General features: G+C 38.1%; 2 protein-coding genes across 2 annotated transcripts in view; one reads left to right on the top strand and one right to left on the bottom strand.

Moving 5' to 3' along the window:
- The window catches only part of Mmut (methylmalonyl-CoA mutase), a 28,867-nt gene extending 19,008 nt beyond the window's left edge, over positions 1–9,859 (bottom strand). The window contains exons 1-4 of the mRNA XM_041656095.1: positions 9,739–9,859; positions 5,749–6,167; positions 4,164–4,531; positions 1,051–1,208 (exon numbers count right to left, since the gene is read on the bottom strand). Of these exons, the coding sequence (XP_041512029.1) occupies positions 1,051–1,208; positions 4,164–4,531; positions 5,749–6,127 (905 nt within the window). The 5' untranslated portion in view covers positions 6,128–6,167; positions 9,739–9,859. The remainder of the gene's footprint in view (positions 1–1,050; positions 1,209–4,163; positions 4,532–5,748; positions 6,168–9,738) is intronic.
- A 48-nt stretch (positions 9,860–9,907) lies between these two features.
- Cenpq (centromere protein Q) lies at positions 9,908–26,089 on the top strand. The gene is made up of 9 exons (XM_041656096.1): positions 9,908–10,136; positions 14,541–14,675; positions 14,918–14,972; positions 16,456–16,582; positions 18,199–18,267; positions 19,366–19,495; positions 24,068–24,187; positions 24,308–24,385; positions 25,516–26,089. Exons 2-9 carry the CDS (start codon positions 14,577–14,579, stop codon positions 25,645–25,647), a joined length of 810 nt encoding a protein of 269 aa, XP_041512030.1. The 5' UTR covers positions 9,908–10,136; positions 14,541–14,576; the 3' UTR covers positions 25,648–26,089.
- The last annotated feature ends 108 nt before the right edge of the window (positions 26,090–26,197 follow it).

Here is a 26,197-nt window from a genome sequence, read left to right as displayed (position 1 = left end):
TGCGCAAGCCAAGGGACAATCTGAGGTCTGTTTCTTGGGCACCATGTACCTGTTTTTGTTGTTTATTTTTGAGGCAGGTCTATCTGAGATAACTGGCCAGTGAACCCCAGGAACCCACCTGCCTCTGCCTCCTCAGCACTGGGATTCCAAACATGTCTACAGCATTGATATGTGGGCTGTGGGGATTAAACTCAGATCCTCAGACCAATTGGTCACTTTCCCAGTCCTGTTTTGCACTTTTGCAAACCTCTCTAATGTGCAGCTTAAACGAAGACAGCTAAAGCCATCTATCTCAATATACATACCACGTAGGTTTATACCAACCCTGGGGGAAATAAAAATGTAAAAGGAAAACCAAGTTTTAAAGTACTCAGGAACACTGTAAACCTTCAAGATCTATGTAATCCCTAGGAGTCAATGGACCATATTTTGGAAGCTGTTGTAGTAACAAGCTACAATGTCTTAGAACAAAAAAAAAATTGTCATCTGCCATGTTTTGCACATTTGAATTGCTAGCACACAGGTAAGTCTCACTTCAGGGACAAGCTCACTAAGGAATTGCTGATCTGAATGATTATTCTGACCAATTAAAATAGTTCATAAACTTCAAAAAAATGTTTCCTTATTTTTCATGAACCTTGGTTAACAATTCATTTTGAGACAACATAGTTGTGAGTCCCCAAACTTTTATATACCTATTAAAAGTAGGTAAATTCGATATTTTCATATGGAAAAATATAATGTAACTTGATCTCATGTTTATATTTTAATATAACTCCATGCATATGTTAGTTGTGCTCACTAGAAAGATGGCATTCTTCCAATTTATACAGAAGTATGGTCAGATTAAATTCTGATGTTTTTTATTTTTGCTATTGATAATATTGGCTTATTTTCTCTTTCTTACTTGGAAAATATAACACAATCTAAATCTATCATGGAATTTATTTCTAAAACTTTATTTTATCACTATATTTTTGCTGTAGAGGTAGAAAATGGTTCTATGAATGTTGTTGACGTAGAAAAGATGCCTAACTTTAATCTACTGACCTTGGTGCAAATTCGTCAATTGTGAGTCCAGCCTGGAGTCCAGTTCTGCAATACTCCAAGCCATCTGCGATGGTGTAGGCCAGTTCTAGAATGGCATCAGCCCCTGCTTCCTGCATATGGTAACCACTGATCGAAATGGAATTAAATTTTGGCATGTGCTATATAAAATAAGAAATATATAACAATAAATGAAATACGAAAAGGTTCTATTCAACTTAGGTTATGAAAGCAAGCATTATCTATAAATGTTCCGTTTCAGATTACTTGGAAGTTTATAATCATAATTGAAAAAAACTAGTATTTGTTAAATCAAATTCCCTCTCAAATTTAAGTGATTGATCTTTGAAGCATCTTCAAGGTGTCATTTGTTTTTCCACCAGAAAACAGTCGCCCTAGTTATCCTTTAGGCTAGCCAAGACTTCATAAAGACCTTATGATTTGCCTGATATGTTGACAAATTTTCTATTAATCATATTATTTTCATATTTGCATAAATGTATCCAATATGAACAAGTACACAGTGAGCAAACCTGATTTGGTTTTGAAGAAAAACAGGATAAAATACACAGCTTTAAAATATCAAGAGAAAGGGGCTGGAGAGATGGTTCAGTGGCTAAGAGCACTGGTGATCTTCCAGAGTCCCTGGGTCCAGTCCCAGAACCCACATGGCAGCTCACAACTGTCAGTAGCTCCAGTTCCAGGGGATCTGACATCCTTATATATATATACATAAATGCAGGTAAAACAGTAAGTAATACATATGAAATAAAAATAAATAAATTATTTTTTAAAGGTTGGCTTTATCCTGTTTTTAAAAAAAATCAAAGATTTCAGTTTGATTTACTGTTATTGTTAATATCAAGCATATTCTAGCTCCTTTCTACCATGGCCACTAAGAATGCCACATACCATTGTTTCTCAACATTCCATGTTAGGTCTAGTGCCTGATTGCACAGACCCTGCAGAATCTAAGAGTTAGCTGCAACTTTTTTCAACTGAACATAAAATAAAAACACTGAAAACATGGGCTCATGTTTTCACCATGACACTTAACCAATGGTAAGTTTCTCGACAGTGCTATTCTTTGGTTTCCTACAATGTAGAGGTCATAACTATGCCATTCTTGTAGAATTGTTTTAAGAATAAATGATTCATCTAAGTCATTGAGTATTATCCCAGCAGACACTAAGCTCTCAAAAAAGTTAGTTGGCCTTATTTATATATGTTATAAATTAAATGTACCACATTTACATATACCATACTTATGTATACTCATATAATACACAAATATAGTTGTGTATTTTACAATTTCAAGTACTCTAATCCAAAGTTCTTTGAAAATTCTCTATAACAAATCAAAAAATGGATAGAATCGAATGAAACTGAGAAAAATAATTGTATTTTTGAAGTTTACATACAAAAGCCAGGAAAGAGGTGTTTTGCTATGCAGAGGAGTGTATTGAGAGACTTTTAAGTAATATAAGTATAATATAATAGAATACTATTCACCCTTAAAAAGGAAGGAAGTTGTCATATGGCATAAAAAGGACAACACTGGCAATAGTATATTAAAGGAAATGAGCTTATCCAAACAAAGAAATACTGAATGATCCTACTCATGTGAGCAATCTGCAGTATTCAAATTTGCAAACGCTTATAGCAATACAATGGTGGGATCCTAGAGCAGGAAAGGAAGGGACAATTTCAGTTCTGCAAAATTAAGAGTAAAGGGATATGCAGGTAATGGTTGCACAACAGTGAAATATACTTAATACCACTGCACACTTAAAAGTAGTTAACTCAGTAATATCACAACATACATATTTTCCCATAATTAAGAATTCTTTAAAAAATACAAAGTTCACAGTTTGTGCAATATTTTTTTTTTAAAAAAGTATCATTTGATCAGAATCTGACACTGGCATGCTGTCACAGGAAGGATTATGTAAGTATGTAAGCACAATTCAGAACTTCTAGATACCATTAGGATCTTGTACAAGGTGACATGCACAGGATGATACTATACACCCCAGCAGCCAGCCTTCCTCTGACAGCACGTACTAAGCTTAGAGCTCCACAGTACAAGTCCTAGTCTCCGCTCTTGTCTTACTACTGCAGCCACAGAGACAGGAGGACTTAGCTAGTCCTCTGGAAGATCCCTCTCCCTCGCACACATCTGGCCTTTCTTCCTTCCTTCTTTCTTTAACCATATCAAACAACAAAAGAAAGCAAGATAAAAGGAACCTGGAGTCCTGATTACTATGGGGCTCCACAGATGCAAACCCTCATAGACCACCTTCTAACTTCCTTAAACCAAACAGAGCAGACTCCCATTTAGTTTAAGCTTGCTATATGCTGTTAGGCAAAATATTTACATATGTCTTGGAAATCTCCAAATGTAGCATAAATACAGTTATATATAATACCATTATACAATTCTATGTAGTACAATTCAACTGGGCAGATTCAAAACAACAAAATACTTTTCAAAGGACAAAGGCTGAATAGCAAATGAAGGATGCAGAAAATGCTTACAAGATTTCTGGGATAAGTAGATGCAGAGGGTGAAAGGTTAAAAAGTTGTGATGCAGAAGATTTCCTCTTTGGCATTAAGCAGTTCTAAAGGATGTGAGGAGACAGGCACTGCTAACAAGAAGTGCAGAGAAGACCAGGAAAACATGCAGCTGCCTTCTCCCACTAATCTGCCTGGGAAGGGATGCATTACTCAGGTGTGAATTAGGGATGGCACAGAGGTGGCAGGCATATAAGCGGTCTGTTCCAAACCAGTCAGTAGCAGAAATAAGATTCTGTCTTGATACCAGTAGGCATCTTGACTCCATTTGAACTCTGAAAAGAACCAAGGAAGTGAGAGCTCCTTACTCTAACAATTAGCAGACAACTAACTATCAAAGAATGAAATGAATAGTAAATGGATAAGTGGAATACCGCCTAGGTTATGGCCATCCAATTACCACACAAAGACAAAGCACTAAGAGATAACAAGGCAGGCTGACAAGATAACTTAGACTCAGTATTGAACTTCACAGTAACTTGCAGCACTTTGTGAAATCCCCTACAAATGACTACAGCAAACTCTTCAGAAGAAAGCATACCTGTGCTGTGTATTGGAAAATGTCAGCAATAATTTTCATGGATGGTTCTGGGGGGAAAATGTAAGTGTTTCTGACCATAAACTCCTTTAGGATGTCGTTCTGAATTGTTCCTGTGAGCTTCTCTTTCGGCACGCCTTGCTCTTCCCCGGTTACTATAAACGCTGCCAGGACTGGGATAACTGCTCCATTCATGGTCATGGAAACGGACATTTTTTCTAACGGAATGCCATCAAAGAGGATTTTGGTGTCTTCTACAGTGTCAATAGCAACTCCGGCCATTCCAACATCTCCGCGAACTCGAGGGTTGTCGGAATCATAACCACGATGTGTTGCCAGGTCAAAGGCAACGGACAATCCCTGCTGACCAGCTAAGAACATAAGGAAAAAAAGAAGCCATGGGTATGTTAGAGTCTCAGTGAAGACACTGGAAGCAGATGTACCTCATGTCCGTGTTCATGTGAAACAAATGCTTGGCTTCCTAAGAGTCAGCTCATTCCAGGATGCTAAGCCACACAAACTGAGCTGCTAGATCTATAAGAAATAATAGAAGCAAGAGTATCACTCATCTCACACCTGCACAAGGATCTGTGGATTAATTTCATACATCAAACAAATTTTGTGGCTGTCTTTATTCTTTTCATTGAGATGTTTTCAAAATTCATGAAAACATCTAGCTGATCACATATACTTAATGCAATTTAGCAAATATAAACTTTTCTACCTTTTTTATTTTTTACCGCGTTCACAGCTTTAAGCCATAGCCATTCAAATACTATTGAAATAGAATTTTAGATTTTGCCGGGTGGTGGTGGCACATGCCTTTCATCCCAGCATGGGATGGGGGTGGGGGGGCAAGAGGCAGGTGGATCTCTGGGAGTTCGAGCTCAGCCTGGTCTACAAGAGCTAGTTCCAGGATGGCTCCAAAGCTACAGAGAAACCCTGTCTTGAAAAAACAAAAAACAGAATTTTAGATTTTATTCTCATAACCTCCTAAAAATGTTAATGGAACTAGGAATGAAATCCAAAACCTTCAGCGCACGAGGCAAGAGTACTACCAAGCTAAATATCCAGTCCCTAGGAAAAACTGCCAAATAGCTAAACACATTAAATATAAATCTAATCCCTCCCTAAGCAACATAAACCTAGAAAATCTAAAGCTGAGCATTCAAACAGTAAGACTTTGTCAAACAGTAGAAAGGAAATCGTAGACATACGTGTTTAATGAAGGACAGATTCACTATAGATATGGTTATCACCTTATTTCCTACTTATTTCCTTATTTCATCTAAGCTGTCCCTCCAATTCTTACCTCAACGAAATCAACTAAAAGCTTTCCAAGGATAAACCCCAAATCTCTTTCCTGTGTGCATATTCATCTTATTTCTTTCCTACATTGTAGGTAAAATTGTGCTTTATCTCCAAGAATTTTACATCTTTTACTTTTGCCTCATATCTTTTGGGCCACAGAAGTGGAAAGGCATCCATTTGCTTCACAGTAAATTTATGCATAAAATGAATATTATATTCCCAGATATTAATGTCTCTTATGTCATCATACCCATCACCTCTCACACTGAAATCTTACCCTTAATATTGTCCTTATAGAATTTATTGCTTTCTTCCACAGTACTAAAGCCTGCATACTGACGGATGGTCCAGGGCCTATAGGTATACATGGTGGGATAGGGTCCACGTGTGAAGGGTTTCACTCCTGGAAGCTCTTCAGGTAAGTCCGTAGTATCTGCCCTGGAATATAAGGGCTTTATAGAGATCCCTTCTGGGGTATGCCATATTAGGTCCTCTGGGTTTTTGCCTTTCAGCTGCTTTTTGGCCAGTCCAGCCCATTCTGGGTGAAGGGGTTGCTGCTGATGTAGAAGTCGGTTCCATCTGGAGGCAGATGTATCTTTTAGCTGCTTCAGGTAATGGGGTGATAACAAAAAAAGCTGATTCTTAGCTCTCAACATGGTGAAGCATGGATACTCCCCCAAAGAGATGAGAACAGACCTAGAAAAAGTTAGAAAAACAATAGACATACATTTAGAATTGTGAAGAAAATTGGGAGTTTTCAGTGGCTAGGGAAAAAGGTGGACTCATGTAATACTGGTCCTGTTTCATCTTTCTTTCCTTTTCTGCTTTGCATCTGATATTATGTAACATTTACTCTTGTTCTTCATAATCATTATTGTTCTAGATACAGTCTTCTTACCCCATAGCCTCTTAGCTGGTCTTCCTGGCCAGTCTTAGTCCCCTCCAATTCATTCAACACTGACAGAAAGCAAATATGACTACATCTTACTCCCCACAAAAATTTTCAAAGGTTACATCATATGGTAAATGTAAGGTAGTATTTCAATTAATTTTCATTCAAACCCCATTTGCAATTATTTTTTTTTTTAGTTTATGATAGACATTACATTGTTGTGTAGAGAAAAATACAGTAAACAGAATGAGCAGGCCTCAAAGGCATCCATGACCTGGTCTCCACGTAGTATCAAACATAGTTCTGTCTGTCATTTATACATTTTATGTACTAGAAATAATAGAAGAGTCATACCTCACTGCATATGCCAAGTATTTACCCACAGAGAAAAGCAGCGAACTGCCTCAATTACTTGACACTTAAGTGTTACATGATCTCAACATACAGAGCCCAGTTTTCAAAAGAAAATCAGATGCAAATTTCATTAAAACAGTTGTCTCACAAGGTGCTTTACACTAGGCAAAAATGATTTTAAAATTCTAGGTTTCAGGTTAGAGAGTTGGCTCAATGGTTAAGAGCATTTCTTACTGTTGCAAAGAATTCCTGTGTTTGATTTCCAGCCCACATATAAAGGTTCACCACCTCCTCAGGCACCAAGCATGAATGGGTGCACAGAAGTACATGGAGGCAAAACACTCATATACATAAAGTAATACAAATATAAAAATATTCTTTTAGAAATTCTATTTTTCACATTTACTTCTGACCTATCGAGTCAGTAAAACAATGAAGACTGCCAAATAGTTATTTGGATCACAAAACAAGAAACATAAAGCCACTGATAAAAATATTAGATGTTTTAACTACTTTATGAAGTAAATTTCCAACACATAAAGGTCTCAAAAATGTTACCCCCTAAAGCTGAGTAATATTCATCCTGGGATAACTTCTACAATGAAAGATAGAACATATTCTCTGCAGTTTTATTTGCACTAGAAAAACAGAAATATTACAAGCTAAAATTAAAATATGTATTAATACATAGACAAAGGAAAGAATTTAATGGAACTATTAAAATAAGTTTAGAAAATAGAAAAAGGTCGTATTTCTCATCAGAATTTACAGAAGTGTTCATGTATAACAGTCCACGAGACAAGGCAGCCTTTATGATGAGTGTTATGATCTGGACACAAATTAGTGTGTTACGTTTGTGGAAATTAGTACTCTATCCAGTTACCATTGTGTGCGCGTTCTCTAAGTATTTTGACACCAGTTTAAAAGTTAAAATTATGTTGAGTATAGTTAATGAAAGGAAACATGCTCAAGTAAGTATTAGGTGAAAGAATCAAGACACATCCCCGTAAATGCAATACACTCAACTAGTTTTTTTAAGTTAGCAGAACAGAATAAGAACATAAATACAAAAAAAAAGATAGGAATTTTTTTAAAGTTTTGTCATTTTTTTAACCTATTAAATACAGGAGAGCTTTGCTATCCATTTTTATTTCAAGCCACTTGGATTTCAGAAGTCTAAGAAGTGAGTGATGAGAATACTGAGCTTGCATCTGCACTACTGCTGCAGGGTTCAGAACACTAAAAGGACTCAGACACTGCCTGAAAGAACACTGAAGACAGGAAGCAGACTCCTGTAAAACAAAATTTTAATGAATCTTTCTTCAAACTGGAGAAATGATAAAACAGAGTCCCACTCTAACAAGGATTTTCTGAAAAGCCAAAGGCCAAATTAGTAAAAATTGAAAACAGCACTTCCGGTGGTGGCGCACGCCTTTAATCCCAGCACTCGGGAGGCAGAGGCAGGCGGATCTCTGTGAGTTTGAGACCAGCCTGGTCTACAAGAGCTAGTTCCAGGACAGGCTCCAAAACCACAGAGAAACCCTGTCTCGAAAAACCAAAAAAAAAAAAAAAACAAAAACAGCACTTCACAATAACAGTACTAGACACACATAGTGCCTTTAATCCATGCTGTAGGGAGGCAGGTGATCTCAGTGAGTTCAAGGCCAGCCTGATCCAGGCCAATCAGATCTACATAGTGAAACCCTGTCTCTAATACATACATACATACATACATGCTGCATGCACACACACACACACACACACACACACACATTAACAGTATTGCTGTTGGTGACAATAGGATTTCTAAATATTCCTTGAAAAGCCATAAAAAGATTTCAAACATTCAAAGAAGCAATGTGTGTTAATGACAACTAGAATGTGTTAAAGTAAAATAATAAAAGCCATCCTCACAACTATATATATATATATACACACACACATACATACATATATACCCCAGATAAAAGTAATTTAGAAAAAGCCAGGGATCCTTTCATTCCATTGCTCTCGAACAGGCAGACCTGTAAGTTCAAGGCCAGCCTGGTCTACAGCATGGAGTTCCAGAGCAACCCAAACTATATGGTAAAACCCTGACTCCAAAAACCAAATTTAAAAAAAAAAATCAGAAACAAAACAAAAATAACTCTCAAGTGCGAGTGTAACTGTTTAGATGTGGCACCACATTAACACTTGATAAAAGCTAGCCACTCCCGCTGTTCGATTTACAAAGATGGTGAATACACAGATCCTGAAAGTTATTAGAATAAAGGAACTACCAGCCTAAAGCAGCGGTTCTCAACCTGTAGGTCGCGACCCCTCCGGCAAACCTCTATATCCCAAAATACTCACATTACGATTTATAAAAGTAGCAAATTACAGTTATGAAGCAGCAACAACTTATGGTTGGAGGGTCACCACAACATGAGAAACTACACTAAAGGGTCTCAGCATTAGGAAGGTTGAGAATCACTGCCCTAAAGAAAACCATTAAACACAAAACTACGTTGGAAGAAAATCAACAAGTGGTTTATTGCACGCATGTGTTGTGCTCTGAATGGCAAAACTGAGAAGTTAGAAATGTTTAGTTTTGTATCGGATTACACCTGCCTTTTTTTTTCATTTCTTCCTCCTATCGTTTGTTTGTTTATTGTGCCACCACGTCTAGCAGAAACAACCTACAAACAACCCGAGCCTCAGGTCAGCGAGGCCTCGAGGCACCTCTACCCGCAAGGGACCTCTGCCTGGCGCATGCGTGGGAAGCCAGGGAACAGAGCGACGAGGCCACCGCGCTGTAGAAACGCACTCTGCAGCCGTGACCTCCGAATTTCAATGTCCTGGCCGAAAATGAGAAGTCAGCCGAAGACACCTAAACTTCAGGGAGAAAGCCGGTGGCTTCTGTCCCAGCAGGACGGTAAAGAGGGAAGGAAAGGAGGTCAGAGAGACGAGGCGGAAAGAAGACCGCAGTGAGGGGACAGAGTTGCAAGCCTACGGGGCTCCGCGGCGTACAGGCTTACTCACAGGCCACAACGTAGGAGGCGACCGAGCCGAGCCCCGATCCCACAGCAGAGCCCCCAGCCCCGCGGGTTACCAGCGCTAGCAGTTGGAGCTCAGAGCCTCCCAATCAGGGGGCGTAGCTGACCCCACCCTCCCACCAGCCAATCCTGTCCCGCCGTCGCGGGCGCGCTTCTGATGACGTAAGAGACCGCACGGGCGCCAGGCTTTGTTGACAGACACTTCCGGTTCTCGGGTCGTTGTGTTTGTTTTGGTTTGGTTTTTTTTTTCTCTTCCGGTTGTTTGGGCGCGAAAAGACTGAGCCTCGCTTTTTGAGACCTGGAATGAACTGCGTTGAGTGGAGAAAGCGTTTAAGAGACGGATGGATGCAGAAGGGCGTGAATTTTGAGGCTCCCGCGTTTGTGGTAAACTCTGTCGTTTGTTTGCTTTTTGCTTTTTGTTTTCTTTGAAGGGCAATGTCTAAGGTCCACTTAGGTCTCTGCCCCGTGGGGCAGCGGCTTGAGATCCTGGATTCTCCCGGGAGGCGGGAAAACACTCTCCCTCCCTCTTCCCCCGGACCTCCCGCTCCTCCTTCCTGAAGCCCTGTACCCCGTCCAGGAGCGCCCGGCTGTCTCGCCAGAGTTCCTTCTGATTTGTTGCTCGCAGACAAAGGTCTACATTGAGATACACAGGTTTTAAACTAGTTTTCAGCAACCGGCAAGGAAACCAGCAAACAGAAAAGTAGGATGTCTCGCTGCCGTTCTCCTCTCCTCGCCTGAACATTCAAATCTGAACCCACTGGCTCCGGAGGTGAAGCAGCACTCTCCTAAGCTGTCACGCCCTTGCCGCCGGCTGCTTTCACTTAAGTACTTCATTTCTCCTCCTCCCACACCTGCTCACGGGTCAGTTTGATTGCGTTTAGTCTCAGAAGTTTACCCTGAAGCAATACCTAGTAGCAGGAAAGAACCACAAGGTGAGGTAACGACCCCCGCCCAAGGGCAGACAATTCAGGATCTCCTGCCAGCGCACCTCACCAGGACACCCCTACACAAAAGTCAGCCAATCAAGGGTCCTGAACCTCAGAGACCCCCCCTTACCCCCTTTACTACTATAAAAACCCAATTCTAATTGAGCTCGGGGCTGTCCCGTTTTCCAATACGTTGGACGTGCCGAGAGACAAAGTGTGCAAACTTAATTAAAATAAAGGCTCTTTGCTTTTACATATGGGACTCTGTCTCCTCTGTTGGCTTTTGTGGGGACCCCACGGATTTGGACAGAACAGTTTCATACATGGTAATTGTTTTCATATCTGTGTCTGCCAAGCCAATATTAAGCTATGATTTCTATGGATCTGGGAACTGAAGTTGTCCCAATGGGGACAGTAATGACCCTTGTTTATATTCTTATCATGCCTGCCCCGTAGACTGATCTAGGACTTTGGTGTATTCTGTACTGCCATTTCAGCATTTCAGGTACTTGATATTGGTACTTTCTTATCACTGGGAAGTTTTAGTTAATTTACTGAATTTAGAACCTGGACTACCATTTGTAGCTTGTTCTTACCCGTCATTCCATTGGCTGTCAACCTGGGGCCTTTTGACTAGAGGGATGTTTAACAGTGACCCAGAAGCAATTTTGGTTGTCACTGTTTGGGAGTGGAACCATTCTAGTGTCTGTGAATAGAGATGAGAACGCCGCTAACCATCTTAGAGTGTACAAGCCAGCCTTTCACAACAACAAAAGTGTCCCAGTGTTAATGAGGCCGCGGTTGAGAAGCTTTGCCACTGTCATCTGTTACCTCAAGTAGAGACCATGAAGACACCACTGGCAATTCACCAATTTTGTTTTGTCTTGCTTTCAGGTTTCTAGTCAGTCAATACTGAAAATTTTGTTGTCTACACTTTAAAATAAATTATTAGTCAACCTCATAAACCATCCAACACCAGCAATGAAAGCTACGATAAACTATGTGTCAGTGTAGGGACGTGAAAATACCTTATACTTTCTTTACAATTAGCTGGGATCTAAAACTTCTGCAAAGCTATCCAATTTTAAGTATTAGCTATTAGAAAAAAAAAAGAAATTCAAAAGATAGGGGGACTTGATCAGGGGAGGGGGAGGGAAATGGGAGGCAGTGGCGGGGAGGAGGCAGAAATCTTTAATAAATAAATAAGTAAGTAAATAAATAGATAAATAAAAAGATATGGCCAGATATTTTATGATTGAATTTGACATACATGAAATTCTGTTAAATTTCTATAGAAATTTTACTCTCAGTTTCTGTATTTAATACAGTTTTTCAAAACAGTTTGTAACTCACATCTGGAGTAGTATTGAGTTGAATGCTAGTGAGTATATACTATCCAGAGAAAATGATTGACAAAACCCTACTGTGTCAGATGATGAGAATTGAAAAGGCCCCACAGACTTCTGTAGAGAAATGAAGAAGAGGGATTAGAAAGGATTGGGACGATGATGGCTCACTGAGTGAGCAGAGATAGGCCAGAAAAGAGTTCACTTAGAATGTACAATATGTGCATGAGAGGCAGAAATAGTGTGTTAAACAATCAAATCTAGCTACAGAGGGAAATGTAATGTCAGAGTATCAGGAAAGGAGGGTTAGAAGCAGGGTAGGGTTAGATACTTAGGGACTGTAAATGTCAAGGTAAAGAGTGTAGATGTTAAACATTAAGTGAATATTTAATCACATATTTTGTTCCAAAGTTTAGGATTGTGAATGACTTAGTAGGTCTGACTTGTATATATTTTTTTATATAATTGGAGATATATTGGCTCAGGCATGTGCACCCTATGCCAAGGTGGTTCTGGGGCCTCAGATAAGGCTTTTAGCAAGGGTTTCAATTCCTCTTCATGTTGGCCTTCCCATCTCTTGCAGACTGCATTTCAAGAGCAGATGTTTCTGAGCACAAGGAAGTTGAAGCTGCCAGTCTTTTCCTGTTTATTCCTCAACAGATGTAACATAGAGTGGCATTAGCCGTGCCTCTCTTTAGCAGTAGTCAGAAGGACTTCCTAGCATCTCAGTCTAAAGATCTCAGTGCCTACCTTCCCTCTTGTGCAGATGCTCTTATTTAGTGAACATGAACTGCTTGTGTGCCAGTTCTTCTGGAAGAGGTCCACATGTAAAGCTTACCTAATGTGGATTGGTGTTTTAGTAGAAGTCTAGCTGAGAGAATCAGGTATTTTAGAACTGAAACAAGGGAGTAAGTCTGAGCATAGACTAATATACCACATTGCCAGTAACAGATAAAGTGTTTTGTGGGGTGTTCTACTAATATTTTTACCTGATTTGATACATGATTCCTAAAATGTGGTGTGTGATCTTTCAACTGTTTTTTTTTTTTTCATTTATTATTTCTGTCTTAATTTTAAGTAGATGAGAGAAGACTTTAGTTTTTAAAAAAGTATAGATATTCAGGGACTCTGCACTGGCTGCTTTTCAAAAGAACCAGACTCAGCTTCTCAGCACATACATGCTAGCTTACAACCATCTCCAACTTTAGTCCCAGAGGCTCTGTGTTCTCCTCTGGTCTTTGTGACCACCAGGCACGCTTGTGTTTGTGGTTCACAGATGTGCATGCAGGCAAAGCACTTAGACATAAAAACTTAAAGGCAGTAAATTTTTAGAATTCAGAAAGAGAAGTATGGCAAACTCAGTAGATACATGCTAAGAATTAAAACACATATGTGTTAGCACACACCTTAAATTCTAGCACTTGGGAGGCAGAGGCAGGTAGATCTCTGAGTTCGAGGCCAGCCTGGTCTACAGAGTGAGTTTCAGGACAGCAAGGGCTACACAGAGAAACCCTATAAGTAGGGAAGGGGAAAATACAAAAATAACACTAACACATGTGTGTATATATACTTTTTAAAACTGTGCCTAACTTATAACCTATCCACTCATTATAAAATGCAGAAATACATAACCCATTCTTCTTTTCTTTTTATCAGAAATGCATTTGATTTTAAAAGTCTGCTAGAGAAAAAGTTTCTCTAAATGTTGCCATTGATACCTCCATTGCCATTTCCCTGTCTGGTGTGTAATTCATGAGCACACCGAGTAGTCAGCGTATTTGTGTACCCTTGTTACAATTCACACAGTGCTGCAGGAGGTATGGCTTCCCTCCTTATGAGTGGCTGACTTCCACATTACCATTCACAGTGTGCAGTGAGAGTACAGGCCTAAAATCTCTCTCCTTTCCCCTTCCCATAACATGAGTTAGGGTAAACCTATTATTTAAAATCCAGCAATGTTCTCTGAACTGACCTTGCCTGTGTCCACTTTACGCTTTTTTCTTGAATTTAAAAATGGAGATAGTATTGCATATAGGAGCTATATAAATTCAAAAGCATCTTTAAAATGTTTTTTCTGAAACCATGGAAATAGTAGCCATTTTAAGGAGTGAAATTAAATTAATATTTTACTAATGGGAGCCAAAAGTTTTTGTTCATTTGATTTTGAGACAGGGATTCATTTCTCTTGTTAAAGACCAGCCTCAAACCCACTCTGTAAGTGAAGATAGCCATAAGCTTACCGTCTTCCTGCCCTCCCTCCTGAGGGCTGAGATTACAGAGAGGCACACTGAGCTAGATTCCTCCAGTGCTGAGGATTTTATGCATTTTAGGCAAGCCTTCAGCCAGCTGACTACATCTACAGCACCAAAGTGATTTTTTTAAAAACATGTTTAAATGTTTTAAGAAAAGATATTTTCCCAAAATTCTGAAGACATAATTAGAACAATTACATTTAATCTTTTCAACAAAACATGGTATAAGACTCATCTTTCTCGATTTTTTTTTCACCTTTGCAGACTATGTATCATTGTAATTGTGTTGTTTAGATCAAAATGCCTGGTAAAACAAATGCTTCTAAGAGAAACTCTCAACAGTTAAAGAGAACTTCAAAACAAAGAGCTGATGAGGATGGGGATTTGCCAGAGAATGAGGTAATAAAATGTCAAATCTATCATTTAGACCCTTTGATTAGAAATATTATCTATCCCTTTAAAAAGGCCAAAAGTCTTTAGTGTGTTCTTTGTTCATAATGTTTACCTTATCTGTAGAAGCAGCTGTATAGTTTTTCCTCTATCTTCTCTGGAAAATTCAATAAAACTCTTCGGTCAGTATACATGGAAATGTGTTCAAAACCATCATTATATCTTATGTTTAATTGCTTTTATGTCTCTAGGTTGGAATCACAGCAAAAAGAAACAGAAGTCATGCAGGGCGTCTGTCCTCTAAAGGTATTGCTCTTGTATGTCTTGTTTAAAGTGTCTTCTACTGAGTTTCATAAGCAGAAGAGGGAGAACATGAGCAAAGAGGTCAGGACCACGAGGGGTGCACCCACCCACTGAGACAGTGGAGCTGATCTATTGGGAGCTCACCAAGGCCAGCTGTACAGTGACTGAAAAAGCATGGGATAAAACCGGACTCTCTGAACATGGCGAACAATGAGGGCTGATGAGAAGCCAAGGACAATGGCATGGGGTTTTGATCCTACTTAATGTGCTGGCTTTGTGGGAGCCTAGCCAGTTTGGATGATCACCTTCTTAGATATGGACGGAGCGGGGAGGACCTAGGACTTACCACAGGGCAGGGAACCCTGACTGCTCTTTGGACTGGAGAGGGCCGGGGAGAGGAGTGGGGGGAGGGGGAGAAGGGTGGGAGGAGGGTGAGGGAAATGGGAGGCTGGGAGGAGGCAGAAACTTTTTTTTTTTCCTTTTCTCAATAAAAAAAAATACTTTCAACACCATGATTATGAGTTCATCAGTAATGACAGGTGGTCACAGCAGCCACATTCACAGTACTTAATTCTTCTAGCAAATATAAGGAAGTTGTTTTGTCTCATTGATAGGCACTAGAAAACAGTCCTTGTCCCCCACTCTGAATTATTCATCTCTGAGATAAGACAATTCTACTTCTTTCTCTCAATATATGCGCTTGAGACTCTACCAGGACTATACCGATAGTTTATAATCTATCTAGTTTATATTTAAACTAGCTTCAGCTTTTCAAAATAAATTTGTTTGAAGTATTCATGTTTTCTTAAATATCATTTCTTTATAAGAAGATTCCTTGCCTCTCCATGTAGTGTTCTGATTTTATATTTCCTGAGGTGTCTTGCCTTTTTCTTTTGTAATCTCTGCCCTCCTATAATTTTCATAATTATATCCCCTTTTTCCTTACCTATTCTTTGTGAAGCCAGTATTGTATCTCGTTGTTTATGCCATGTAAGTAGAATAGTGCACTATTTAATTGTTCTGGCAAAAGCTTTTGAGGTTTATCTGTCACGCTGATGAGAACTAGAAGGTGAATCATTGCTCCGCACTCTGAATTACTCGTGTCTGATATAAAGGTGTAATAGTCAGTGTCTGTTTGTAGCTTGTTCGTTCAGTCGTTTCTACTGTGTGTTAGAAACAGTTTTCTGGTGGGGTTTTTTTTTTTTTTGAAAGTTTTAAAATTTCAAGTCATTTTTCAGAAACAAATTTTAATAATAATAACTGTTTATTTAGAAGTGTTTGTATTTCAGTGTTACTTGATACTATATCAGGTATTATCACAGTGGGCAAATTCATCTTAAATAACTGAGGTGTTGTAGCTGCAAGAAGATGTGAATTAAAGAGTAGAGTGTTTAGTTTCATAATGCCATTAATGTTCTTTACACTAAAATCATTGTTAAGTAAAACTGCAAACCTCTATTTTGATTAGACTCTCTTGTATTACCAGTAACAGGACAAGCAAAGTGTGCTCAACTAAAACGGATAAAAATAGCCTCCAACAAGAGAAGCACCTGGCAGCCTGTTCCAAAGAACACTGGAGATTATTTGCAGAGTGTGATGGAGTCAGTCATTCTGTGAGTTTCACATTTTTCCTTTTCAACTCTTACTCTTACATAGTTATTTACTATTTACATTTTTCTAAATATTCCTATATACTTTAGTTACCTTGTTCATGGAGGTGACAGAATGCTTAATGTCAACATTAAGAGTGAAAAAGATACTCTTAAGCAGCAGAAAACGTATTTAGGCTCAGAGTTTCAGAAGATTTGATCCATAGTCCTTAGCTCCATTGCTTCTGAGCCCTTGGGAGACTGAACATCATGGCAATGGAAGCATGACTTGGAGGAAGCAGGAAACAAGACAGGCACCAGGAACCAGGTGTCACTTAAAACACACCCCAGCTTCCTGCATATCCACCCTCCAGCCAGTCACTGCTCCTTAAAATTTCCACAGATGAAGAACATACACTCAGAGCACGTGTCAGTGGCAGGCATATCAAATTTAAACCATGACAATATTAGCCTTTAACAAAAAGGGTTTGCTTTGATTGAATATCTCTTAAGAAAACCTATCATACCAATTCCCTATTTTTAAATTGTTTAACTGATCACAATCAAGTTTGTATGTAACCATATGTACAATTTTTGGAAAACAGATATTAGCTATTAAAAGTAGCTTTAATACTTGAAAACACCATATTCACACTTAAAATGTGTGAATTTTGTTTTGTTGTTGTTGTCCTGACACTGTGGGTGTAGTTAAAAAATCACTATCTTTAAACATAAAAGAAGACATTTCAGAATTAATTTATATTTTTAAAAAAGTGGTCAGCAAACCAGAAACTTGGGAGAGAATATTAAATGGTTTTCAAACATCAAAAAAAAAAAAAAAAAAAAAAAAAGGGGTTTGCTTAATTGTAGAAACCTGGAACCTCTCAGTGAAGGAAAAATCAAGTCTATGTGGATTGATTTGCAGTCTATAAGATTTTTTTATTTATTTATTTATTTATTTATTTATTATGTATACAACATTCCTTCCATGCCTGCCTGCATACCAGAAGAGGGCACCAGATCTCATTATAGATGGTTGTGAGCCACCATGTGGTTGCTGGGAATTGAACTCAGGACCTTTGGAAGAGCAGTCAATGCTCTTAACCTCTGAGCCATCTCAAGATTTTTAACTTGTTCTATCAATATTGATTCTTCAGAAGTTGCATTCACAATAACACTTTCTCTGAAAACTACTATGTTATATGAAATACAAAGATAGATATAAATATAATACAAATATAAATTCCACAGTAGAATTTAACTACATCAGATAAGTTGAGTGTATAAATTATTATAATACAATATGATTCAAAGAAAATACCATTGTTCTGCTTAAAGTGTTTTGTGGGTAACAGAAGAGAAATGCTATCAAATCATCGTGTGTGTGTGTGTAGATGTCAAAATAAAACCCACTACTTTGTATTATATTATATTTGTGTTGCACCAGTAATAATAAAAACAGATATGTAATAGTAAAAATCTTAGTATCATGAATTTCAGTTAAATGTAAATTATTTAAAAATGTATCTACTATAAAAGAGAAGGTGAGTGGTTCTACATAGATAGTAAGGTTGAACACTTGAGACATTTTTGAAATACAGATTGAATTACGTTTCAGAGTAATCTCTTTTTTCCTCCAGAGAAATTTTAAGCAAGAACATTAAAGGAAAAGAACAAATTCAGTATCATCTCAACTGCTTGAAGAAAAGGTAATATACAATTGGAAATGATTAAATTATAATTATTTTTAAAATATGATTTGCTCTTGTGTTCTAAAATGATTTCAGTGGAATGTGCTTTTTCATTACCCTTTAAAGCTTTATTTGTGTTTGTGTGTGTGTGCACGAGAGAAGATGTGCTATGGCATGCTATTGCAGGTCAAATACAGCTTTGAAGACTTGGTTCTCTCCTTCCACGTTGTGTTCCTACCTGTATCCTACCTTGGATCCTCAGGTACTTGCTAAAGCCCTTTACCTGCTGAGCCATTTTAACAGCCTTTGTACAATATTTTTAAAACTTTTTTGCATGAGTCAGTGTGAATGATGGTGAATTTTCCGCTAGGGATATCAGTTTGGAACCAAAAATGGTTCAGATTTGGGAACATTTTGGGTTTTAGCTTTGGGAGAGTGTTCAACTTACAGAGAATTTTTACAAAACCCATATTGTTATAGTGGTAGAAGCAACTACAGTATCCTTAATTTCTTTCTCTTAAAACTCAAGAATCAGGTCTGAGAACATTATTTTGTCACACAGATCACTAAAGACTCTATTAGAATATAGAGTAGAATTCATTTTATTGTGTTCTATAGCAAAGCCTGTAGAAACCATCTTATCTCCTTAAACTATAAAACTCAGTTATCTTCGAAAACATTTAGACTAACCTGTATTGGTTGCATTCTTTAAAAACGAGAAGTGGGGTTTGGGATCAGACTTAAAACTTCTAGAGTTATTTCTCTTATTCAACAATCCATACTAAACTGGCAGACTCAGGCTCTAGTAGTCTAGAAAGCATATTTAAACAGTAATAAGAAATCCTGATTTTAAAATATATTTTAAATGTGTGAAATAAAATATGTTCTAGTAAAGTAGCCTTAGCATTCCATGACTTGCAATAATCATTAATGTATTGAAGTTAGGTGTGATTTGTTTTGGGGAAAAATGCAGCTAGCCTTTGTGAAAAAGAAAAAAAAAAAAACCAGAATATTGTAACCCTTGTAAGTGTGGGAGTAGGAAAAAAATGAAACTGCTTTAAAACAAAAAAAGGAGATCATGTTCCCAAAAATCAACGTGTTCATTCTGTTTTTAAGATTACTACAACAGTGTGGAACCCTGAAAGTCCCTGCCAGGACGCTGAACTATTTAACTGATGTGTCAAATCTGCTAAAAATTGAAAAGGCACAAGAAAGAGCTAATGAAGAGGACATGGCTTTACTGCAGGTATGACATTCAAAAAGGCTTCAGTAATTATAGAGGGGCAAAAGGGGACGAGGGTAAATTTAAGTCATCGTAGTATTGGTCTTGTAATAAATCCAAATTTTGAATTGAGGATGTTTTTGTTGTTGTTGGTTTTTGCTTGTTTGTTGTAAAGAAAGAAAAACTTTCACTTGAACTTTAGGCCTCTAAAATTGATGTATTTGTGATTTACTTACCTGTGATCAAGTAACAGCCTTATTGTAAATATTTTTGAAAAAGCCTTTCATATATATTGATCGTTATTTGTCCCCCCTACAGTTTCCCCAGATTCCCCCAACCTCCCTACCTATCCAACTTTATGTTCTTTCTCTCTTTCTCTTTAAAACAAACAAAACTACACATAAACAAAGGGGGAAAAAAATCACAGTAATGAAAATCAAATAAATAAGTAAAAGACCAAAAAGTCTACAAAAATACTATTTATTTTATGTTGACCAAATAATCCTAGTCTTGGGCAGCCCCATTCTTTTAGTTACTCTGTTTTAGCTGAGTTCTAGATATTTTTAATTGCCAGGTCTTGAAACTTCTGTTCCATACAGTTCCAGATTGTTACCAGGTCTATAGCTCACGGATATTGAAGACTTGCTGTCCAAAGACACCACGGCTACATCTCTTATTCTCACACACTCTGAAGAGTAACCTCTTATCTTCATTTTACTTATCTGAGAAAAATACTGCTTTTTCTAACTTTACTGTAAACAAACTGCTTAAAATTGAATCAGAGCATAGTCCTCAACTTTTAGCTTTTAATTAGTTGATATTTGAACAAGTAAGAAAAGCAGTGTTAAAGAGCTCACTAGTTATAGAAACTGAAACAAATTGTAGCATACCACCCTGAAATATTTTGGAGTAGTTTGTAAATGGTACTGTTTGAATAGCTTCCGAAAGCTCGGGGTAGTAATAATAGTTAGTACAAGAAAGATATTGTGAAGAGCATCTAGTAACTCACACCAATTCATTCCAACTTTTCCTGAGTAGGAAGATTCATGTTGTGCAATGGATTCACATATATTGTAAATTAATGAGATATATTTATGTAGTGGCCCTACTTAATTCATAAGTCCATACTACAATTTCCATCCCAAAGTTACTGCTTCTGAGCATCTTTTAGTACTGGCAACACCTCTACCATTTAATAAAGTGACATGACATTAATATAGGGGTTTTGTACATATTTTAAAGCATGATAATTGTTCACTATTTGTGTCAAATAAGAGTGTTCAGAAGCAAGCAATAAATGATAGTGTGACCTAATGGGAAAGTATTTCTAGTTTCCAGTAAAAACTCAATGGCAATGGCAGAAGTACAGATAAAGTCTGTGGTTTCCTTGGCGCTCACTCAGAGGAGGTACCACATCTGCGCGGGATGGAGTGTGTTGCTGCACAGCATAAATATGATAGGAATACCCAAGAGGATGACAAAATTATGGGATGAAATAAACTTTAAATCTTACAATGATTTCCATTTCTCCTGTGTTGCTGGAGGCTGAACCCAGCGCCTGAAACACTCTGCCACTGAGTTACATGGCTAGGCTTTTTATTATATTTTGAAACACATTCTTGCTAATTTCCCTGAGCTGACCATAAAATTATAATGTTTCTGCCTCTGCCTCGTGAATGCTCAAATGAATTATAGATATATGCCACCATTTCTAGTGTCATAATGAAAATCTTCATTATTATATGTAACTCTTCATTTAGTGAGTGGTGTGTGTGTGTGTGTAACCTTGGCTGACCTGTTACTCAGCTTGTCTCAAAATTAATTAGTTAATGGAATTAAATAATTTCTAAATGAGGCACCTTGAATTTTTTGGGTGGTTCTTTTGGTTTGTTTGTTTTTCAAGACAAGGCTTCTCTGTAGATTTGGAACCTGTTCTGGAACTAGCTCTTTTAGACCAGGCTGGCCTTGAACTCAAAAAGATCCTCGCTCCTCTGCCACTGGAGTACTGGGATTAAAGGCGTGCACCACCACCTCCCGGCTTCATGGGTGGTTCTTATATCCAACAATAAGTGTACTTACAAGAAGCAAGAGAAGATACAGAAACAAAGAGAAGGCCATGTCAAGACACAGGCAGGAAGTGGCGTAAAGCAATCAAAAACCTAAATAGGCAAGGAAGAAGTCTCCTCTATAATTTTGGGGTTTTTGAGACAAGATTTTATTGATCTGAAGCTGTCCTCCAACTCCTGCTCTTCCTTCCAACCTTTCCTTGTTGTAATTAGGAGCATGTGCCACCATGCCCTCTCTTCCTGCTCAACCTTTCCGTGTTGTGGTTAGGAGCATGTGCCACCAAGCCCTGCTTTTCCATATAATCTTTTTTTTTGTTCAGCAGTTGGGGATGAGGAAACAAGCATGTAGCAGAGCACAGAGAGACCACCCACAAAGCAGGGAGTCTCGGGAAGCGGAAAATCCAGTCTCTTCACTAGGACTGGGTTTTTAAAGTCTCCAAAGAGTCTTCTTCCCTAATTTCGTGGTTGATCGGTTTGAAGACAGACAGTATAGCCAGTGTATCTACAAGGAGCCCCCTGGGGGTTGGGGGTGGGGGGGTGGCACAATGCCTTTCTTTTAAGCAGCCTAGCTTTTATCTCAGATTGGGAGGGTAAGGAAAAAACCAGCCATCTTGGAAGTTTGCTGCCTTTGTTACCTAGCCATGGCCCCTCTCATTGTCCGTCTTCCTACCAAGAAATCTGTACAACTCCTAATCCTTCATTTTTCCCCTTTTAGAGGTCACCTAACTACTGTAGGTAGTTTGGAGGATGGGGTGCCCATCACTCTAGCTCCTTTGAGCTGTCACAATGGGTGATAGGGTCAGAGAAACAGTCAGAGTGCTGCAGAGGGATATTGATCTAAGGACCACGATAAAACTTAACAAATTGCAAAGATTCAGAACTCGAGATGTCTATCTGGTGACTATTTGCAGGAGGTTGCGATCCCCTGAACAAATTCTGAGGTGAAAGTTCAAAAATTTTACCATCTAAGAGTCTTGGTAGGGTTTGTTTTCTCTGTCAGTAAAAAAATGAAAAGGCAGGAAATAGCGGGGTGTGGTGATGCACATCAGGAGGTGGAAGCAGGAAGATCTATGAGGTTGAGGGCACCCGGTCTACAGAGTGAATTCCTGGATGGCCAGGGCTATACAGATAAACCCTGTACTGAAAAAATAATAAACAAACAAACAAGTAAATAATAAAAGGCTGGAAAAATCTTTAGCTCAATAACTAACAAAGGAGAAATCTCTAGCACAGCAAATCAGCAACTGGAGAAAGGATTTATTGGGGGCAAAGAAACATACACAGAGCAGGGAAAGGAAGCATACCATAGATGAAAAAGACCTTCTGCAAAGCAGAGAGGAAACTTGAAAAGCCAAAAATACCCACCCTCACGCCAGATAATTTAAAGGAATCATAGCCAAACCATCACCTTTGTTTGGGCTATTGCCCTTTAGAATTGATCTGTTGGAGCAGCCATAGTAAACTGATATATATGGTTTGCTTTACAATTGTCTTAACCCACACATTGTAAAATCAGAAGTCAGTTCATAGAAGCGGGGTGCTGGGGAACTGGTTAACTTCACCATGGAATGCAGTTCATACAATTCTAACCCTGAAGCATTCGTAAAAACAAATGACCTCCTTCCTTCTACTTAGGAATTGTAGTTACATAAGAATTAGACAAAAAAAAAACCTACTTAGAGAAAAAATGAACCAATCATTACCAATGTGGAGCCTTAGTCAAACAAAGTGTAAAGTAGTTCCTGTGAATAAGGAAATAAAAATAAGAATAATATAATCAACATTGTGGAATTTAATAGAATTTTAATTAATGTGGTAATACAGATCGTACATATTTGTTACATCGTTTAGAGTTGTGCATTGATGAAGTGGGATGGTGTCTAGGATATACTTTAAAATAGTACAGCTCTAATAACCCAGTAACTTGTTTATACTGTACTTGGTCTGCAATCAGTATATTCTTGTTATTTCTATATTTCATTCATTTTGCATATTTCTTTGTCTTTTTCTACAAATTAACATGTTTCTTTTATGTAGAAAATGCTCATACAAGGTTTTTATTAATGTCTAATCTCAATGCCTAGCGTTTTATTCTTCTGGCATATTTAAACAGGCATTCCTAACTAAATAAATGTTCCTAACTAAAATGAAAAATGTTTTCATTTTTTTCTGGCACTTGAAAGTATATGCTACTTAACAAATGCTGTTGCTTGTATCATTAGTCCTTGGGCTCTGCAAGACCCATACAAGGATCAGGACCTCTGGTACTAGTTAGCTGCTGAGTTAAGTTTAGAAGAAGCAGTGATGGGCAGTTATCTCTTTATCCCATGAAAGTACGTTTTTCTTCTAATTCATGTTATAGTGGCCAAGCAGCATTCCAGGGGCTCTGTTTTGAAAGGTAAGCAAAAGTAAAGTTAAAATTGTCATCTAGAGCATGTTAAAATGTAGGCTATTATATGGACACACTCTCTCCTAGGGTTTCATTTGGAAGACATTTACTTTAAAATACTAACTTATCTTTTTGCCTCAGAATGAAATAGACAAAATAGTAGCGACCACAGAGTCCATGACTGAGAATATTCAGAGCCTAAAGAACAAAATTCAAAATCTGACAAATGACATAGAGGAAGAAGAACAGAAGGTGAAACAGGTGATGGTTAAAAACTGTATTGGTAGTATTTTTTAACTATATTTTTTAATGCTAAAGTGTTACCAAGATAACTTGATGTTTGTAAGGTGAGATAATCTTTATCTTTCTGTTTCTATTTAGGAATTCCACGTGGATACTAATAAAGTACTGTCTCTTCCAGAACTTTCTCAGAAAAGTCTTAAAGCACCCATACTTCAAGTAAGTACCCATTTACCATACTCTTGCCAGGCTGTGTTACACACACACACACACACACACACACACAGCCTTATATAAAACCATATCCCATTTCTTTTTTTCTCTGTAGCTTTGGAGCCTGACCTGGCACTAGCTCTTGTAGACCAGGCTGGCCTCGAACTCACAGAGATCCGCCTGCCTCTGCCTCCCAAGTGCTCGGATTAAAGGCGTGCATATCCCATTTCTTTAAGCAAACTAATCCTTTTATAAATTTTTTGACAAATTACTTTTCTTACTTGGCATATAATTTGAACATGTTTTCTGTCAGCTCATGTAGACTATTCTTTTTTTTTTTTTTTTTTTTTTTTTTGGTTTTTCGAGACAGGGTTTCTCTGTGACTTTGGAGCCTGTCCTGGAACTCGCTCTGTAGACCAGGCTGGTCTCGAACTCACAGAGATCCGCCTGCCTCTGCCTCCCGAGTGCTGGGATTAAAGGCGTGCGCCACCATCGCCCGGCTCTCGTGTAGACTATTCTTATCAGTATTTATTTAATGTTCCATTACGCCAATATACCATTGTAAGGTACTAATAGAAATGATTAGCTTTATATTATACTTCTTTATATACTCTTATGTATTTGTAGAGTTCTAATTATAGATATGTAACTCTAACTTTTGACTTTTAACAAGACATACAGCACTTTATGAGATAGCACTGGAGTATTTATCATTAATCTATATGCTGGTAGTTTGTCTTTTCTTCCAGAGAGCTTATTGATATTGTCAAGTAAATGCTCATTTGATTGTCTGTAATGGCCCAGCTTAGCAGGAATGGGAGAAGGAAAGACAGTCATCGGCTGATAATTAGTGAAGTTGGGCGGTGGGTACTTAAGGTTATTATATGTGTCTCCAAATAACAGAAATATGATTTTTTTTTTTTTTTTTTTTTTTTTTGGTTTTTCGAGACAGGGTTTCTCTGTAGCTTTGGTGCCTGTCCTGGAACTAGCTCTTGTAGACCAGGCTGGCCTCGAACTCCCAGAGATCCGCCTGCCTCTGCCTCCCGAGTACTGGGATTAAAGGCGTGCGCCACCACTGCCCAGCGATATATTTTCATCATAAAGTGCTATAATTAACTGTACTGTCTTACCCACAGAAAGAAATTTTGGCACTAATTCCGAACCAGAATGCTCTTCTAAAGGATTTGGTTGTCCTTCATAATTCAGCCTCAGTGACGAACATGTCAGCGTTCATTCAAGAAGCCTATAAGAAACTTGATCACTCTTAAAGAGTTTGTTTTGTTTTTGTTTTTAAGCATTGTTCCATATTAACTTATTGTTTATGAATTGTAAAACTTTCCTTTTAATTCAGAGCCTCACTCTATCTGTAGCCTGGGCTAGTCCAGTATCACCCATGCTGGCCTTGAACTCACAGCAATCCTGCCTCAGCATCTGAGTGCTGGGATTACTTGTGTGAGCTTCACAACTGGCCTGAAGTTGTACAACTTAACTGTAATAATACTACAAAACTGATGTTTCTTCAGAACAATTCCCCTCTGATATCCACTATAAAAATAGCCTTTGTGGGCCTATCATTAGTATCTAATGTTCTTAAAACAGTTTATAGTAGTTGCTAAATCTAAGAAATCCATATATACTATATCTATAGTTACTTGCTAAGACCATGTACTAAGAATGATTTTTAAAATTCAATAAAAAGACAATGTTGTAACAGTTCATGATTTCTGGATGGAACTTATTTATTGGGAGTAGCTTTGTGGATAAGAAGGGTTTATGTGTAGCACTTAATCAGTAAAAATCTGAGTGTGTCTTTCCCTT

The sequence above is a fragment of the Microtus oregoni genome, unplaced genomic scaffold (assembly GCF_018167655.1).
Source record: "Microtus oregoni isolate MIOR12 unplaced genomic scaffold, Mior012 000007F_ref0000211, whole genome shotgun sequence".
Taxonomy (NCBI): domain Eukaryota; kingdom Metazoa; phylum Chordata; class Mammalia; order Rodentia; family Cricetidae; genus Microtus; species Microtus oregoni.
Note: the sequence above shows the minus strand (reverse complement) of the source record. Positions and strands in the feature narration are given on the sequence as shown.

What these genes read in the sequence shown, in the direction of transcription:
- Cenpq (XM_041656096.1), top strand. Translation starts at nt 14,577, where the DNA reads ATGCCTGGTAAAACAAATGCTTCTAAGAGAAACTCTCAACAGTTAAAG. An exon ending in GTGATGGAGTCAGTCATTCT is followed by an intron (nt 16,583 to 18,198) that starts GTGAGTTTCACA and finishes TTTTTCCTCCAG; the next exon opens with AGAAATTTTAAGCAAGAACA. An exon ending in AAGAACAGAAGGTGAAACAG is followed by an intron (nt 24,188 to 24,307) that starts GTGATGGTTAAA and finishes GTTTCTATTTAG; the next exon opens with GAATTCCACGTGGATACTAA.